This window comes from Lissotriton vulgaris, chromosome 3_1, assembly GCF_964263255.1.
Source record: "Lissotriton vulgaris chromosome 3_1, aLisVul1.2, whole genome shotgun sequence".
NCBI lineage: Eukaryota > Metazoa > Chordata > Amphibia > Caudata > Salamandridae > Lissotriton > Lissotriton vulgaris.
The window spans coordinates 1948790399-1948806949 of NC_141689.1; the positions used below are offsets into that span (position 1 = coordinate 1948790399).

Genomic DNA, 16551 nt, shown 5'->3' on the forward strand with positions numbered 1-16551 from the left:
TGAACTAAAATCAAATCATTCAGAGCCGAAGGTTGTCAGAAAATAGCATATTTCAATAACTGTATTCCATGATAAAAATGAAAACCTTGGGTATTATCTGATTTGCTATCTGACATAAAATTATTATGTTGCTGTGAAACATCGGAAATTCATCTTACATTATATATACCTAATATACAGTGCAGGTGTGCCCTGTCATTAAAATGGTACAGTGAAATTGGTTTGACCCAGTTGGTCTATTTAACTTTCATTTAGGCTACTGTAAGTTAGCACAAAAATGACACCTGTGGTGCACGCGTTTAGAAGTTTAGTCTCACATTTAGTGTGTATTTACACGACCTACATTTATTGTGCCATGGTTGGGTGGCAATTTATTTACCACTAAGTTTCAAAACACTAAATGAATGAGGAACGTAAATAACTTTAGTGGAAATGTAAAATGATAAAAGTGTACTTTGTGCTCCCTGGGCCAAAACTGGTTCAACTCGATTTTGCCACTCAACCCCACTTAGAAAGGTCAATTCACATTACTGACTTAGAGTTACCAACCATCCCTCTGTGCTCACGAAAGCATGGATGTTGTCAGGAGCTATCAACATAATAGGAAAGAGCCATCAGAAGAAAGACAGGAATACTTGGTTCCAAAAGGCAGACAAGGTGCTTCTCCCTTTGACTTGTTGATGGCATATTGTGCTGGCAGGATCTGCTCCTATTCATTTGAAGGACCAGCCTTGACTTTTGGCTTCAACCCCGGAAGGAGGTGCAACAGGTTTTGTCTCTCAGAGAGGGGAGTGCATGTCATCTAAGTTGGGGAGTTGCTAAGGGGGAGCGAAAGCACCTCCAGAAGGAAGGTGGAGTTAGCTGTTTTGAATGTTGGGCTGATGGGGTTATTTGCATTAATGCAAAGAGGAGGTTTTGAAAAATGTAACATTATAATATGAGACTGAATGATAAGCTCTCTAGACAGCTTTAGGTTTGCATGAGTGAATTTTCCTTCAGGCTATCATTCCAAAGCTATTACACCGCCAAAAGCCTGGCCAAACATGTATTTGGAAATTGGCACAAATAAAGGTGCTTAAGTGATTTGAGATATTTTCTAGAATGTTTGAAGAAGCATACCATTTGCAAGTTTCTTGACAGGGGAAGACCCACACATTCAAAATGCGAAATCTCTAACTTGTCTGGAATAATATTACTGTCATAACTGATGGATAAAACCTACGAACAATATAATCGATTTATTATGCCCATGTTTTTGCATATTCCATTTTTTTGTAGGATTAGGCACAAAGAATTGGTGGGCAGCATTCAATAATTGACCGATAGGAAGGGCAGGGTATGATCGCATAGGCCAGCCCATACAAATGTGTGCCCTGATCCTCATGCATAATGAATTAAACGGTGGTATGAGAATGTACCTTTAAGTAGATAGCAGATGGCATAATGTTAATTGACAGAAGCATATGCTACAATGACTTTCGTGATTCAAAAATTGCCATGATTAATATTTACAGATGTATGCGCACACACTGCCTAAAATGTTGAAACATTGCTGTCTTTATAAAAAAATAAACACTTCTAACGAGTGAGGAATGCCAAAGAGGGAAACACCGAGGCATGGATAGGAGTCCTAGGCAAGTTGTAAAGAAAATAAATAAACAGCAGCACTGGTCAGAATTGAAATAAAGACATCAAGGACTGAATCACAAAATATTTTTGACTGGCGCTATGAAGGTAGTGCTTGCTGTAAAAACCCACAGGTTGAGGTGTCCTGCTTAGGATGAAGATGTCATGTGATTATGTGCACAGTCAAATCCTGATACACTGGATGTTATGTTGTGTGCCAGTTTCTCTCTGTTCTGTGAATAGCGTGGGGCGCTATCTCAGATTAAATAGCTGTGTGTATCTCTGCATGTATGTCACTGATTTTATATCCCTTTTCATGTGTCAATTATCTGTATGTCCCTAGCCCATTATCAATATTTTTGACTCCCTTGGTCAATGTTTCTGTTCACCCACCCAGTGTGACTGATTGCTCTCCTAGTGCCAGTGTCAGTGATTGTGCCCTCATCCCAGTGTCACTATTTGTATCTTCTCATCTCAAAGTGAGTTTCTCCGTGACCGACGGTCGTTCTGTCTATCTGTCCTAGTGTTAGTGCTTGTGTCATTATTCCACTTTTATTGTCACCCTCTACCAAACTCAGTGCTTCTCTCTTTATGCCATAGCCAGTGTTTGAGTCTTCCCGTCCCTGTGTCAGCGTTTGAGTCTCACTGTAGGTGTTTGTATCCCTGTATTAGTCTCAGAATTCCATGTGTTTGTTTTGTCCTTTATCAATGTCATTGTGTTTTTCGCTGCTCCATCATCATAGATTATCTCTCCAAGCCCAACTTTCAATATTTATGTTTCAATGTGTCAGTGCCAATATCAAAGTCTCCTTGTTTCAGTGCCAGTCTGTCCATGACACCCAATATCACACTTCAGAGTGCTATTGATGCCACTGATTCCATTATTGGTACAATGTGTGTCTGGTTCAACAAATTGAATTTCGAGAGTTAATATAAGAAAAATTTATCCAAGAGCATGATTTGGTTCTGTGGCACCACGCCACATTCAACCACTGGTATTTCACCTTTCGAGTTGTTGCGTAGTCGGAGAGCCTCCACCCCCTTTTGTGCTATTTGGATAAGTAAATGGGTCAGCGGTGGACAGTGGTCTGATATCTGTGTGAGGAGTTGTGTGAGTATGACTCAAGAGAAGCAGAAGCAGAAGAGGTATTTTTATTCTAAGAAGAACGTAAAAGAAATGGAGATTGTCGGAGATCATGTTCATGTAAACCTGTCCAAGAGTTGTTCCACGTTTGGTCCTTCTGTTAGAGTGGTAGAAGTTAAGAGAGATTATGTGTACCTTGTGAACGGACAGTGGTGGAATAAGTGCCTGCTGGTGAACTGGGGTGTCCTTTGTGTAGGATCTGGTGGTTGTAGTGTGGGTGGTAAAAGGAGTTTCGCATGCGAGGGTTAGTCTGATTTGAGATGTAGTTCTCTGGCTCGGAGTCTTCCTTCTCGATACAGAGATTGACCTGCTTCGCTTTAAAGCTCTTTTATTCTAAGGTACTGTTGTTGTTTTATGTATAACGTGTATTGCTGAAATTTTATTTTAATTCTCCTTTCCTTTACAGGTTCTGTTTAGCTCGCCTTGTATCTCACCTTTCTCTTTTATTTTCGTTGTTGGTGTTTTATTTACTGCATTTGTTTTCCTTTTTATTGTTTTCCTAAGGGAAGACCCATGTTGTAGCCTATGCTTCCTGTTTTAGAACGTTTCTTGGTTCAGAACCTCACTGCATGAGGGTTCCGTACCGGGCGTTGGGGCTGTGTCAGTTGGTGGTTGTCGACGCCTCCGCTGCTCTGCCTGTGGTGGTCCAGTGATTGAATTAAACGGCAAATTCAACCTACCTGTCTCCTGTGCCTTCTTCACAACATGCTTATTAATGTTTAATATATGAGGCGGGCCAGCAGTGACCGGCCCAGGTAAACGCGGTGGGTGGTGGAGCGAGGTGGGACGGGTTGAGTCAACAGACGACATAATAGGAATGATTAAATAAATAAATAACACCTATTCCATAGCCTGTCGGCGGTCCCCCTGCCACGCCCTGCCCCGGCGCACTAGCGCTTACCTGTGCTGGCCACTGCTGGGCAGGGCTGTTATGATTGTAGAGTCTGTTTATTTTAGTTAAGCGGTTTCATTCTGTGAAAGTGACCGTGCACATCCCTGTACACTTAAATGTTGGATACTGGCTCGTGGGGATGTGCTGCCTGTTACATATGTTTTTGAAGATTGAACATGCAAGTTCCCGATCATTTTCTTATCAGTAGACACTGGAAAGGACCACCTGAATGCAAAACTCGCTGGGTGACGGTTGGTGTGTCCTCTCAACAAGGCTCCTTCACACTTACTCTAACCATGCCAGCTCAAGACCATAGCCATACACAAAATCGGAGATTAAACATCTCTGTGCAGTAACCAACTAAGCAGACTATATCATAAAAAATTCCAAAAAGCAACGCACAAAGCTGTTCAAAGCTACCAGCATACTGAAAACCATAAAACTGTGCATCTGTCTCTTACACTTCATCAACCACCACACGGCTACGCGCTGCATCCGATAACGCGATAACCACACTTTGGTGGCCATCACACATAGAATCAAAACAAATGCAACATCCTTTGAACCAAACACACTACATGGTGTAGTGTGCTACCCATTAACGCAAGTGCTTCGGAACCCACATGGGGTAGTAAGCGCTTTATGTATGCTGAAAAATAATACATATGGCCTCATTTATGAGGCCTTGCGTCAGTTTTGCGCTGCGGATGCGTCACTTTTTGTGACGCATCTGCGGCATAAAACATGCGCCTTGTTGCGCCATATTTAAAAAGTGACGCATCTAGGTAGATGCGTCACTTTTTAAACCCCTGCGCCACATTATACCTGCGTCAGGTATAATGTATGCAGAGGGGGCGTTCCCCCGCAAAAAGCCTCGTAATAGTGACGCAGTGAAATCTATGAGATTTCACTGCGTCACTTTTAGGATGCTGTTGCGTCAAAATCTTGCGCCTGCCTCACAGCAGGCGTAAGACTGACGCAAGCCCTTTCACATGGGGCTTTCCCCATGTGAAAGGACGCATTGCTGGAGATGCGTCACTTTTGTGACACACTCCAGCAATGCGTCACTTTTGCGCTTACAGATGTGTCAGAAATACTGACGTATCTGTAAGTCCTTGCGACATGATGCGTCATACATTAAATATGACGCATCATTGGTGCCGCAAGGAGTGCGCAGTGAAAAGTGACGCATCGCTGTTTTCACGCAGCGATGCGTCACTTTTCATAAATGAGGCCCATAGTTCGCAAATGGCTGGGTTCTATCTTATGGGGCATGGTGGGCAAGCAACATTATGGACTATGATGCAGCTCTGACTGAGAAATTACCAGTAGCTGGTCGTTCTTTTTGTTTACTACCATAACTCAGTGAGCAGGGGCCCCACCTCCATCATTCAGCGTTGGTTGCCAGTAGCTGGTCGTTGTTTTTGTTTACTTCCATAGCTCAGTGAGCAGGGCCCCACCTCCATCATTCAGCGTTGGTTGATTGGCTGCTGTTAATCATGGAAGGCGCTCTTACTCTGAAGCAAATAGTTTATATCTGCAATGAGTTTGAACAAAAGCAATGCAGCTTTGGAGGGGTTTCCGCGGCTCCGGCTTGTGTTGTACCTCTCAGGAAGGAAAGCAGTTATGCAGTACGTCCATGATTAGTCCCAAGCTGTGAGCCTCCGAAGAAATGATGATTTTCCTCCTTCCCTGGCTAATTTCACAGCACTGTCAAATGACGGCCGAAATGACAAGTTATCGCTGCTTTATCGAGCCCGACTGACAGGGCTAGATTAGACCCGAGGCCCGGTATGACTGAAGCGAGCCCCTGTAAATTGAATACGGTGACACTCTGAGACAATTACTATGTAAATCAGCGCTGCCAAATTTTCCTGTTGGTATTTCCTGTTGTGTGCCTGTCACTAGCCCGGTGACAAGTGGGCTTTATACTCCTGGAGATAAAGGGAGATAGGAAAGGTCAGCTTTGGAAATCCGGCTCCGCAGCGTAGAAATGTACTGACATAACACTGAAAGGACATTGCAATAGCAATTCCTTCTCGCTGGCCTTTTCTTGGTGCTCTTTAAGAGGGTAAGATAAGAAAGACAGAGGTGGTCCGCGTTTATATTATCTTGGACGCCGTGCTGGGATGATAGTGCCGGGAAAGAGGCAGTCGATCTCCATCAAGTCATTATCTGCCATCACGGAAGGGAGCCAGTCCAGGCGAATGTCCGCGGGAAACAATGCCGGTTACTTTTTGGGGGTGAAAAAAGCTGCCTTTTCAGCAAAGTAGTCTATTCCGTCCATTTGCTTCCCTCCTGATGACATGGTTGCTGGCTCTCAGTTTGTCTCTGCAGCAAAATTACCTTAAATGGAGCCGCTTTACCTCAGTACGCAGGGTGCACAAAACCATCTACCTTTAAGCCGGATGCTTGCCCTCTGCAACCACAGCTGGGCTGAGATGGGACGCCTAGTAATGTTATATTCATTATAACTCATGTAACTACCATGACCCATGAACTCAAATCAGTGCTTTATTAGCAATACAACTCTTAGTTAATATACTGAAACAAATTCATACGTCATATAAGGTATTGTAATCGCATTGATATAACCCTTACTACCCCTGACGAGGCGTCGAAGCGCTTTTAAGGCGAGTAACACGGTACTCCCGAACCGATAAAGGATTAGTGGTATATACCTTCAGCAGCTTGGAAATCATTTCTATTCCGATCCTTTAGAGGAAAGAGAGGCTATTAAAGTGAGGGGGCCCATCTGAACTTTTAGGTACCGTAAAATGTAATTTTTTTGTGCTATCTAGACATCTTTTCTTTAATCCAGCTAAGTATTAAGCCTTTGCACTGCTGTTGATCCCCGTGTGCTTCAGTGCAAATTACAGCCACAGGTGGAAAGGTGAATCGAGAACCCATAAGTAACAGCTGTGCCAGTGCTGCACTATTATTAATAGCAATAACAATAACACATATTAATAATAAGAAGGATACTTTTCATACAGCGCTTCATACGGCATCTGCTGTTTCTAAGTTTCTGATTTAGTGGTGCTGAGATTATTGACCTTGAATGGTGCGAAAGCTGAGTTGGCGTTCCTGGGAGAAGAACACTAGAGGCCCCTTGCGCCATCGGAACTTCACTTTTCATGAAGTTCCGTGGCGCAGAAGCCAGCGTGGTATTTATCAGGCAGCAGTACGCCAGTTTTTGTGGCGTACTGCTGCCTGATAAATATCAGTCCCTTTAAGCAGTGTTCTGCGTTAAAGGGGCGTGCAATGGGTGTTGCTGGGGGCGTTCCCAGCAACATCCATGGCCTTTTGACACTGCCCCAGATTTACGAGAAATCGTAACTCTGAAGCAGTGCCAAAAGCTTACGTCTCCCCAGGGGAGGCGTAAGGGAGGCGCAACAGGGAGAAATGTCTTTATTTCTCCTCGTATTTCCTTTTTCTATGTGTACTGCATTCTACAGCACACATAGAAAGAGGAAAAGCCTCTTGTGATTATTTTTGTACAGAAAGGTTTCCCTTCCTGTACAAAAATAATCTTCCCCGCATCGCAGGCACCCTTGCACCATTGTGCAAGGGTGCCTGCGCTGGCGCAGGCAGCCCATTGTGCGCCGGCGCAGGGGAAAAGGACAGGAATGCGCCGTATCTTATAGATACGGCGCATTTCTGCCCTTTTCTTTTGCCGTAGGGAAGCGCAGCAGGAAGGCCTGCTGCGCTTCCCTACGGCAAAAAGTCATAAATGAGGCCCTAGACGTGTAATTACTGCAAGTATCACCAGTAAACATTCATCAGCCAAGAACTTCATGGCGAAAAGGTCCAAGTGACAAAACTGCAAAGATGAAGCCACAGCTGTATCTTTTTCACATAGTCTTGGCAACTTTTCCAGGTGCTCCAGAGATGACATTAGATCTCAACTTCTGAAAACATTCTGTAACTTTGTTTTCTTGATGTCAGAAGTTTATGTTTAGTTTCAAGTTTAATGTTTATTGCTTGATTAATTAAAATCATCACAACCCCCACCCCAAAATAAAATAAATGAATTGCTTCAACTAGAGCAGCTAGGATTGTCATTATGCTAGCCATCGTATTATGTCTGTGCTCTGTCTGCCATACATTTCGAGTGTATAAAATTCTATTATTATAAAATCATACTAAAACTGTATTAAGATCAAGTTACAGCAAAGAAATAAAATTTCATGGACCTCCAAGTAGGAGTGTGGGGAGGTGTTACATACATTTAAGTTTAGACATCGTCCGCTTGTGATAGGCAGCTGTTTACCAATTTCATATACTTGACTCCTCAGCAAGCCAGAATGCATGACGAACCCTCCAGCCAGCTTATCACTGCTTGTCTGCTAGGGCGAATGTTCAGGTTGATTAAAATCGCCTTTAGGTACTGTCTCCTTTGGCTTAACATGGCTGGACAGGCACACAACAAATGGATCAGAAGTTTCTGATATTTCAGGAAAGGCTGCTTAGATAGAGATCCAATGGAAAGCACAACGGCCAGGATTGAAATGATAGCAGACTTTTCTATAGGGCAGCACTTGGGCTGATGGGCTTTCTGCTCTCCTCGTGCATGGTAGAAGTGTGATAACCACATACATTAAAATGTATTACTGACCTGGATCTCTATAGCCCTGGCTATCAGCAAGTGTGGGCCATTCCGAGCCCCTGGAGCAGCTGACCTGCCACAATGTTTCAAGATGCAGAAGGGTACAAATCTCTCCAGAGGCATCGCACAGATGTTTCTTTGTTCCAGCCAGATTCATATGGTTCTTTGGCCAAGCATGGCAGTTTAAAAGGCAGCACCAGCCTGTGACTGGATATGAGTCTTAAGCAATGCAGACTAACATTCTCAGGCATTCTCCTTTCCAATAAAGTGAATGTAGGGACAAGCTTCCCTGCCCCATTCAAGCAGTTCCCTCCCTACCATTTGTTCTTGGTCCTTAAGTTGCTACTGTAGTTTCATGTTTGTATGAAACCAAATAACAGGAGATACCTTTCTGAAACCTTTACTCCTCAGGGTCAAGATTTTTTAAAGCCTCGAGAGAGAGAGAAAATCCTAAATGGGCTCTGGAGGTGAGCACACTCCACCATGCTGAGCATTTGTTGTTTTCATGGCTCTCTTGTGCTTTTCAAGTGTAATAATGCAGCTCATGGTTGCATGCGTTGACAGATCCCTGAGGCTTGTGCTGAGCCCTGTGTACCATGGGCTTCCACTCCTTTGCCCTTCATTAAACACAGAGGTTGCGGTGCGCTCACCCTCTTTACTGCTGCCCTGAATACTGCAGTTGAATTCCCCTGTTGAGAGTTTTGCCCTGCATTGATATAGATTTTATCGAAACTGTTGTTCATTACATTTAAACTGCATTGAGTGATACAGTGAAAGCCATCACAGGAAGGTAGGCAGTGTTCCTCCATTTTCATACAGAATCCTTTTTGAACTCTGTGAACATTAGTTGTTTGCAAATTCATTATCAAAGTATTCCCATGCCTTATTGCTCCAGATGTGCTCCAAGCTTTGTGAACATTAGGCCAATACTGCTCAATTGTTCAGCTATTTCTAGACAGCAACGACATTAAACTATTGCCATTACAAAGGACACACAAATGTCGGATTTAATCAATTTTAATTTTTCATTTTTTATGAAAGAAATTTTTAATTTTTAACAGGGTTTTCAATATTCATATAGGCAATGGGAGGGAACGGGAATGTAGGCAAAAAAGAAACAGAGTATCTCAAAAACAAACATCCACGCGTCCCGCTTTTTTACGCGCTACCCAAGATACATAAAGATGAAAAACAACCACCGGGGAGACCTATCGTCTCTGGATGTGAGTCACTCTTTGAGCCCGCCTCTAAATTTATAGACTTTTTTCTGAAGCCCTTTTTGACAGAAGTAAGATCTTTCATACAGGACACCACTGATTTCATCAACAAGTTGTGCAACCTACCATTTGATGAAAACAATGACTATCTAGTGAGCATGGATATCACATCTTTATATACCCAGATCCCTCACGATGACGGGCTGGAAGTACTAGAATTTTTTCTAAATAGGAGAACAAGACCAATGAGAGTGCCAACAGAATTTATCCTTGAATTGGCAAAACTTGCCCTTAAAAATAATTTTTTCAAATTCCAGGAGGATTTCTATTTCCAGACTCGCGGAGTGGCGATGGGTTGCCCTTTCGCCCCGGAGCTGGCAGTGCTTTTTATGAGTAAATTCAAAGACAAATTCATTTATGAAAACAATCCTTTTGCCCTATGTATCGGAGGATGGCTCCAATACATAGACGATGTCTTCTTCACTTGGTCAGGAACAGAGGAACAACTTGTAGCTTTCCACCAATGGCTTAACAACAGGACAGAAAACATTAAATTCAGCATACAATACTCCAAACACCGATTATCTTTTTTGGATGTGGAAATATATTGCACAGATGGGGCCTTGGTTACAACCTTATATAGAAAGGAAACAGATCGAAATAAGGCTTTACATTTTTCAAGCTACCATCCGAGAAGCCTTAAAGAAAATCTTCCACTGGGTCAATTTTTGCGCATACGCAGGAATTGCACTTTTAAGAACGAATACATGTTTCACGCTAACACCTAAAGAGAAAGGCTATTATCAAGAGGGTATCCAGCAAAACTTTTAAAATGCGCTTTAAAAAGAGCGTGATGGACACTTAGGGAGTCCCTTTTGGAGAAAAAAACTAAGCGCGATCAAGACAGAATAGTGTATGTGTCTACATTCCGCCCAACTTCCAATTAGTTGAAAAGAGAAATCCCAAAAAATTGGCACTTAGTCAAAGACTTGGATGACCGTCTAGCAGAAACCCCACTCTTTGCCTTCAAAAAGGATAAGTCAGTTGCAAACCACATTGTCAGAGCAGCAATGCCTAAACATCAACCCCAATCCCTGAGGGAATACCTTAACCTTCCACCCATCACTGGGCACCACAAATGTGGGACATGTGTATCCTGTTCCTCGACGATTGAAGGAGATCTGTTCCAACACAATGGGATTAGTTGGAAACACTCAAAGTTCACTAACTGCAAAACAAAATTTGTGATTTATGGAATTCTGTGCCCATGCAATAGGCTATACATAGGAAAAACGAGCCAAGAAGTCAGACAACGAATTAATCAACATAGATCTCGGATCAAAAAAACTGTCCTCACTGCACCTTTAGTACAACATTGGATTGACCACGCACATACGGAAATCGATCTAAAATGGACAGTGATCTCCAAGGTGGAACCCGTCCCGAGAGGAGGTGACCTGGAGGCAAAATTATCATCCCGAGAAGCGACTCTGATCTTGAAATATAACTCATCAGTCACAGAACTGAATGAGATGTCGGAACTATACCATCTATAAGGACCCACTAGTCGCACCCCATTTTTTCTAATCACCACTGCCTTAGCGCATATTTTTTCTGCACCGTACACAGTGACTTTACCGAGCTTCGACATCTCTACATAGACTGCCGGGCATCCCACCCCATTATTTACTCTGACATCGCCAAACAAAAACATCCGACATGGCCCCTCCCCACCAGCCACAAACTCGCGACCATCCAACGGAATTTCTGTTTATAATGCGGTTTCACGGACAATGTCTGCTTAACATTCACAAAATCATACAACCAGATACAATGGGGACTGGTTCCTCACCACGAGCTTGTGAAACTTGCGAGTGTCTATGAATGTGCACATAATCACTGACATCCATTGCGTGTCCACTCATCAAAGTAAATCCTCATGGGACTACATTTCCCGACACCCCGCAGGGTTCCATCACGTCATTGAAAATGGTCGATTCCGAAGATCCCTGACAAGCGACGGCTGACTGGGAGACGCCGCGCAATGGAGAGGAGACCCCCGGTTTGACTAAGGTACATGTCAGAATAGTCAGAAATTTTTGCCCCTAACGCTTCCCCGCACGGCTAACGCTAGACTCCGTTTTCCCTATAGCATGCAGATTCGGGGCGAGGACGCATAATCGGCAAGCAATGTATGATGAAAAACAAGTGATTTAGATCCCGGACATAAGGTAAACGCTCGATGAAACTACCATTTAAGTTGTGCTCGTTTTTCAGTTTCGAACCGGACATTACATTTCAGTTCTTTTGGTTCTGACAGAAATATATCGGTGCAGCAGCATATATGATACCACGATCTGATAGGGGTGTGATTTTTGGATTCAGAAGTTTACCCCATTGCTGTTACATCCTGAAGCAAATAAGGTAACTTTGCTAAGCTAATGCTGGTCCTTTTGGAGTTGAAGGTTAACTCTAGGAGTTATGATAGTAAGGATTGTCATTTTTATGTTTTCACAGGATTCTGTCCCTTAAGGTCCTGAGGAGAACCCCTGTCTAAAAGGGGCTTCGAAACGCGCCGACCCTTGTTTTGTTTGTTTCAAGCCAATCATATGAGACTAAGATTGGTGACATCTTGTTGAATGTTAAAATATGCTGATGGCCTGCCTTTTTGATTGAAACATGTTGGTCAAAAAATTGTTGAAACAATTTCTCTAATACCCCACCCCTGAAACCCATCCAATACCTTTCTTGACTTTAGGTGAGGGTATTATCATTAAACATTTTTCTTTCTTATATTTCCCTTTCTCGTTCTTTAATCCTTTATTCACTGGTATGTCTGAAGAAGTATGGAAGTAGTTTGATTTTTTTGAATTTTTGATTGCGTCATGGTATGTAAGTTGGATGACTGTTTAATCGTTTTTTCCTTTTGGGTGTGATTAAGCACAGCACCACTGATTTGCTGTACCTTGATTTCCTCTAAACTTTTCTCTGTACTCTAAGAAAGTTTTTTAAAAACATTCCCGTTCCCTCCCATTGCCTATATGAATATTGAAAACCCTGTTAAAAATTAAAAATTTCTTTCATAAAAAATGAAAAATTAAAATTGATTAAATCCGACATTTGTGTGTCCTTTGTAATGGAAATAGTTTAATGTCGGTGCTGTCTAGAAACAGCTGAACAATTGAGCAGTATTGGCGTTTTGTTTTGTTTATTCATTGAGTGGCGCAGCCTTACTGCGCTTTAGCCAAACCCTTCCTTTTGCTTCCTTTGTGAACATTAGAGCATTGAAAACAGTTGTGCATTGTGAACACCAGGGTCACCAGCACGATATTAGGGCATCATTTACAAGTAATTGACGTAGAGCTTCAAGTCTCTTTGCTGTGCTGCCCCATGCCAATCCGAAAGGACAGGAATCCTCTGTATTTATGAGATATAGTGCATTCCTGTCTTGTCCCCCAGCGTCTGTGCACAATTTTTTGCCTAGCGCCAACTCGGGCACCATTGCATCATGGTGCAAGGGTATCTGCGTTGTTGGCAGATGTGTTTTGTACAGGAACGGCTGCCTTCCTGCCCAAGAACAATCCCGAGAGACATATTTTTTATGCTGCCCCAGATGTATGTGATTTTGTAAGTCTAGGGCAGCATCAAAATCCAAGGGTGTTGTGTGGGAACACCCACTGCAACGCCCATGAAATGCCTCCTTAATGCAGAGTAAGGCAACGCAGCATTTTGCGCTGCCTTGTCTTATCCAAATCTATGAGCCATGCAAAGCAACGCCTGGTGGCTTTGCGTCGTCTCATAGATATGATTGAAACGCCTGAGCCACCGGAGCATCAAAAAAAGTGATGCTCCGGTGGCTCAGGTATCTTCTATATGAGCCCCGTAGTTCTAAGCCAGGGGCTCGGGTTTCATTCCTTTACATTGTAATTATCATCTGCTTTACCTGATTGCCGATTTTTGCTTGAGATTACTATTCTTATTGGGATCTCCAGTTTTATTGTATTACATTGAGCGTTAGGTTTTGTGTGCTTTTAATGTTCTGATTTCTGTTTATATTATAAATGTATATTCATTTATATGAGGTAGTATTAAGTACAGGACAACCTTGTTTGGACATTTATGTTTAATTTCAACTGGTGCAATTGAGCTGTACTGCACCGAAACTTGCCCTCACACTTCTTCGCATGCAACCATGGCTGTTTCTCCATGTTTCCTACGACTGCCAAGGAAGCTTAGAGGAGCCCCATTTTCCGGCTTGACAATGGCACTATTTCCTTTCCATGGATGTGTTTTCAGGCAAAGAGTATCCTAGTTTCTTTTACCCTGAAATATTGTTTTATTTTTGCTGATCTGTCTATCTCTGTCTCTCTCTATGTCTCTCTCTCTGTCTCTCTCTCTCTCTCTGTCCCCCTCTCTCACTCTCTCTTGCTCTCTCTCTCACTCTCTTATTCCTATGTCCAGCCTAGATGATCCCATAATGTTCAAGTAGCGGCTCCTGGAGGGAGTGCTGCGGGACAGTGAGTCGGGGGCAGGCAGAGTGGGGGATAGTAAACTCCGGCATATGGCAGATCGAAGTTAGGTAAAAAATACATAAATAAAATTAATTAAATTGTGCCAAATGCGTTGCAGTGTGCGCAGTTTAATTTGTTTTATTTATGTATTTTTTTTTACCTAACTCCGATTGGCCGTATGCCAGAGTTTACTACCCCCCACCTGCGCCTCCCCTGCCCCGCCTCACCGTCCGCAGCACTCCATCCAGGAGCCGCTACTGTAAAGGGTCAAAAAATATACATGTCCAGGCCGCCATCAGCACTAGCTAATATGTTGGTTTATGAAACAGATTTTTTGTTGCTGGAAATGAGAAAAAGGGGTTGCATGCAAAACGATGGATTCCTATAATCAGATAACTCATCGCATTATGCAATTGGAAAGGCTATCCTTAACTCTACAATATTAAGTTTTACCAGTTTACAACCTCCAGTGTCAGCCCGACATATTAGTTCAGACAAGCGGTCAGGATATGATTTTGAGGGTGGGCCCATGAGTGACATTAGAACATATATTTTCAGCTGAACTATAATAGAAGCTTGAAACAGTTCCCAGCACGTATGTTGGAGACACAAACTGTAACTGAATTTTGAAAGAATATTTTCTGTTACAGGGGAGCAGTATCACGAAATAAGCGATAGCCGAGGTTGGACGCATGTCAGGTTCTTGAGACTGTGTCTGAAGCCAATGGAAAGGCACGATGGGAGGTCTTTTCCTGGCATCAAATTTCTTATTTCTTGAAAAAAAACGTCTCTTGAGAGACAACCTGGTTTTATTCATGAAATTCTTGGCTCTCCTTTTCAGCTGCCAGCGCAAACTGTACTTAGAAAAGCTACCTAACACCAGCATCATCATCCCATTCCACAATGAAGGTTGGACTTCGCTATTGCGTACCATACACAGCATCGTGAACCGCACACCTGACAGCCTTATTGTAGAAATCATTCTCGTCGATGACTTCAGTGATCGAGGTAAGACCTTTCTGATTGAGTTGATATGTGTAACACAACACAGTGCTGTACTACAGTAAGTACTGGCCTTCACAGGAGAAGTGAACTATGTCTGCAATCCTGGTGTGCATGTGTAATATTCCGTTGATTTTTGAGACCAGTTCATTGTTGCCACAAGCAGAATCTCCCAGGTTATCAACTCGAAGGCTCCAAGCAGTGAAATATATTTATTTAGTGTGTGCCATGTTTGCTCCTTGTTTGGAGAAAGCATTACTTGTAACACAGTGGTCTTGTTTGTCCATAATTGGTTTACGGCATTACATCTGGCAGTGCTGTGTACTTTTAGTTAAAATGGGCATTCAGTTGGCTGAAATTGCTTTCATCTTCTATGCTCACAAACTGAACAACTTTGACCTTTACTTAGTAGTTCATGGTTTGCTGCCTGTGCCCCCCTAATGATTTACTGCAGGCGGTAGCATGTGTTAATTGGCCAGCTTTAGGGAGGAATGAGACGGCTGTAATTTGCTCATATGTTAGTCTTTTCGCTTGGAAGAGAATGAATTCCGTCTTAGTTCATGGAGGTTAATTAAAGTGCTTTGTGGCTGCAGCTTCAGTACAGTAATGAAATCTGCCCGTGCCTTTCTAAGAACTCAACGCGAGATGACTCTGCCTCTGGTGGGGATGTAAAGTTGTATGTTTGACTGTTTTCGAACATTGTTGTTGTTCTAAAGCTGACCCCATGACCTATGTATAGCTGCTAGCTCTGCCTCAACTCTTGCACAGCAGATATTCTCTCCTGGCTTTTAATGAACCCAGCAGACTCAGCAGCAGCTGTAGACTGAACCTCTTTCTACTTATGGCCGATTTCATCAGAAAAGCACACACTAACTAGCCAGAATGTAGTAAATCAGTGATAGGGACAAATAAATGTGTTTTCATTGCTTTTCATTTGTTGCCACATATTTTTATAACCTAAAACACTTTTCAGTGCGAATTCCTTGCATCTGCTGCACGCCCTGTGTTGTTGCAGTTTTCGTGCAGTACTAGGTGTTTCTCTGTCTTACAATGATGAAGAATGGTAACATGCTCATGAAATGATGCTCAGTGGTATTACCAATTAAACTGGCACGCAATCAGAACATATGGAGGGAAAGAGTGGAGGAAAAGGTCTTTTTAAGACCGCATATTTGTAAATTGTGGAAGACCTGGAATGCTGTCAGAGAGCTTGCCGGGCTGCTTTCGCCCACAGACATTCTCAGAGGATTGTTTTAGCCGATATTTTGCCCACCATCGTCACAGAAAATCGCTTATCTCGGGATAAATTACTGGAGAGAAAAATGAAAGTTGGATATAGTACAGCAGGTCAAATTATACCTCGACCTTTCTGTAAATAATGGTGCAAACAATTATTTCATGCTGCCAAAGTTCCAAATGGATTCGGGATTGGAGCAAGAGCAGTTTTTTTTAATGAGCTGTCTCCCAGTAAGGAAGAGCAGTCGTCTGCCTCCTCCGAATAAGTCTTTGTTGAGGTGGATTTAGTACTTACAGAATAAAGTGATTATTTG

General features: G+C 42.7%; 1 protein-coding gene across 1 annotated transcript in view; it reads left to right on the forward strand.

Annotated features, from left to right (window-relative positions):
- Positions 1-16551, forward strand: part of GALNTL6 (polypeptide N-acetylgalactosaminyltransferase like 6) — a 2516565-nt gene that overhangs the window by 1294665 nt on the left and 1205349 nt on the right. Inside the window, exon 6 of the mRNA XM_086962433.1 lies at positions 14841-15007. Coding sequence (XP_086818559.1) covers positions 14841-15007 — 167 coding nt within the window. The remainder of the gene's footprint in view (positions 1-14840; positions 15008-16551) is intronic.